This window comes from Mastomys coucha, unplaced genomic scaffold (genome assembly GCF_008632895.1).
Source record: "Mastomys coucha isolate ucsf_1 unplaced genomic scaffold, UCSF_Mcou_1 pScaffold23, whole genome shotgun sequence".
NCBI lineage: Eukaryota > Metazoa > Chordata > Mammalia > Rodentia > Muridae > Mastomys > Mastomys coucha.
The window spans coordinates 15,434,865-15,437,961 of record NW_022196906.1 but is presented as its reverse complement, the minus strand read 5'-3'; the positions used below and the strand labels follow the sequence as shown (position 1 = coordinate 15,437,961).

At 46.7% G+C, this 3,097-nt stretch overlaps 1 protein-coding gene across 1 annotated transcript in view; it reads left to right on the top strand.

The window, feature by feature from the left end:
* The window catches only part of Ap1m2 (adaptor related protein complex 1 subunit mu 2), a 16,686-nt gene that overhangs the window by 5,717 nt on the left and 7,872 nt on the right, over nucleotides 1-3,097 (top strand). The window contains 3 exon segments of the mRNA XM_031345342.1: nucleotides 1-220; nucleotides 222-408; nucleotides 2,883-3,095. Coding sequence (XP_031201202.1) covers nucleotides 1-220; nucleotides 222-408; nucleotides 2,883-3,095 — 620 coding nt within the window.

The window sequence follows — 3,097 nt, the reverse complement described above, 5'->3', positions numbered from 1 at the left end:
GGTCTTCTGCGAGTACTTTAAGGAGCTGGAGGAGGAGAGCATCCGGGACAACTTCGTCATCGTGTACGAGTTGCTGGACGAGCTGATGGACTTCGGCTTTCCGCAGACCACGGACAGCAAGATCCTGCAGGAGTACATCACACAACAGGGCAACAAGTTGGAGACAGGGAAGTCTCGCGTACCACCTACGGTCACCAATGCTGTGTCGTGGCACTCCGATGGGCATCAAGTACAAAAAGAATGAGGTCTTCATTGATGTCATAGAGTCTGTTAACCTTCTGGTGAATGCTAATGGGAGTGTCTTGCTCAGCGAGATTGTGGGCACCATCAAGCTGAAGGTGTTTCTGTCTGGGATGCCAGAGTTGCGGCTGGGCCTCAATGACCGAGTGCTCTTTGAGCTTACTGGCCGTAAGATTGGGGGCAGGGGGACCTCTTCCTGGGAATAGGCTAGGAAGCAACCAGGGGCCTCCTAGACAGCCGCCGGTTCTGAGATAAATGTTCACCTGCTCTCCCATGATTGTGTGTCAGTGGCAAAGTTCACCTGACCATTGCTTTCTTTGTTAATGAGCTAGCTGCAGACCAAGCCCATTTCTGGCCTTGACATTCTAGTGGGGTGAGGGGACAGTTAATAATATTTAAACATCTCACAGAGACTGGCATAGGGATCCCTGCTTGTCGTCTCAGCACTCTGGAGGCTGAGGCAGAAGGGTTAGGAGTTCAAGGTCATCTCCTTAGGTTAGTGGGAGCTTTATGAGAAGGGGCAGAGGCAAATGGAATTCCTAGGGGGCTGGTCCAGTCCAACCAGCAAGTTCCAGGCCAAAGGGGAAATGCTATCTGGGGCAAAACAAAAGCAAACAAAAACAGGGTGTATGACAGCTAGGAAAGACACCTAAGATTGTCCTGTAATGTCTGTGAGCACATGTGTACATATATACAAATGTATACACACACACACACACACACACACACACAGAATGAATAAAACCAAATAAACAAAAACCAGGTGGGGGAGGGGGGCAAACATAGTGCTAATGTGGGTAATCCCATCACTTGGGAGGTAGAATCAGGAGTTCAAGGTCATCTTTAGCTCAGTGAGTTTGAGGTCATTGTGGGCTATATCCTCTCTTGTCTGAAAAGATCACACCAAATCACAGGAAACAGAAGCAGGACCCATGCAAACAGAAATGAAGTGAAAAGGAACAGAAGACAGGACTCACACAGTAAAGTACTTGCACACCAGCATGAAGCCCTGAGTTCAGATGTCCAGAACACATAAAAAGCAGACATGGGTCCACTGGGGTTTCATGCCCCTTTAATCCCTGTACATAGGAGGCAGAGCAGGTGGATCTCTGTGAGATTGAGGCTAGCCTGGTTGCATAGCAAGTTCAAGGACAGCCAAAATTACATAGTGAAAACCTATCCCCCCAAACAAATCAAATCAAATACAAAAGCTAGGCATGGTTGTGTTTATCTGTAAGTGTGGCACTAGGGGAGTGAGGCAGGTGAGCCCCAGAATGTTCTGTCCAGCCAGGCTAGCCAGTTGATGAGCTCTGGTTATATGAGACACCTTGTATCAAAGGATAAGACACAAGGCCAGAGAGAAGGCTTACAGGAAAATCACTTGGCTCACAAGCACAGTGGCCTGAGTGAGATCCCTGACCACATTGGAAAGCATGTGTGCTGGTATGTGTCTAAGACTTTAGCACTTCCTTCTTATTGCCATTTGTTTATTTATTTACTTATTTATTATGTGTATGCATTTTGCCTGAATGTATACACTTGCACCACGTATGCATAGTGCCACAGAAGCCAGAAGAAGGTGTCAGATACCTTGGGATGGAGTTATAGATAGTTGTCAACTCCCATATAGTTGCTGGGAACTGAACCTAAATCCTCTAGAAGAGTAGCCAGTGCTAAACCACTGAGCTATCTTTTCATGACGTCTCAGCACTCCTGTGCTTAGTGGAGGCAGAGACAGAAGAAACTCCCAGAAGCTCACAGGCTAGCTAGATTGGAGGGCACAGCACATCAGACTTATCACAGCAATGTGTTCAAAAGAAAAGGGCATGTCTTAGCATCTGCAAACTTGCCAGCAAGCCTAACCATCCGAGTTCAATCCCCAGAACTCACATGGCAGAAAGAGAGAGCTGACCAAAGACATTGTACAACCATGCCCCACCTACCAAGTAAATAAATAATGTCATAATCTAGAGAAGTTAGGCACTGGTTAACCTCTAGTTTACACGTGAATGAACATATGAACCTGTATATTCCATATGTACACACAAATATGCTTACAGTGTACACATGCACACAGAGGGGAAATTAGGGCCTAGAAACGCCGCACAGTGGTTCAGTGCATTTCTTGGTCTGCCAAGTTCAGTTCCCAGCACCTATAGCAAGTGTCTCACAACCATTTACAACCTTAGCTCCAAGAGATCTGACAACATCTCTGTGGGCACCAGCATGCGCGTGCATATAAAATCACCCAAACACACAAATATTCATCTAATTAAAAATACTAAAATTCATGCTAGGTGTGGTAGCTCCCAGTGACAAGTAGATTTCTGTGAGTGGGAAACCAGCCATGTCTATGCATGGAATTCTTGGACAGCCAAGACTATGTCAGAGACTGTTTTAGAAAAGAGATAAACAAAAATTGTACTAAAAGTTTTAGGAAAATAAACTTCAAATCCAATGAAAGGAATATAGAGAGCAGAAGCTTAGGGTCGGGATGCAGACCCCCAGGCTCGTGTTTCATCTTCCCACTCAGCCCAGGCTATCTTTTCTGCAAATCCAGAGAAGGTAGTGGCCAGTGGGGGTGGTGGGGCAGAGTCCCCCCAGCTCCAGGATCACTTTTCTTGCTCCACTCCGAGTTTCAGGCAGCAAGAACAAGTCTGTGGAACTGGAAGATGTGAAATTCCACCAGTGTGTAAGGCTTTCACGCTTTGACAATGACCGCACCATCTCCTTCATACCCCCGGATGGGGACTTTGAACTCATGTCCTACCGGCTTAGCACCCAGGTCAAACCCCTGATCTGGATCGAGTCAGTCATTGAGAAATTCTCCCACAGCCGAGTGGAGATCATGGTGAAG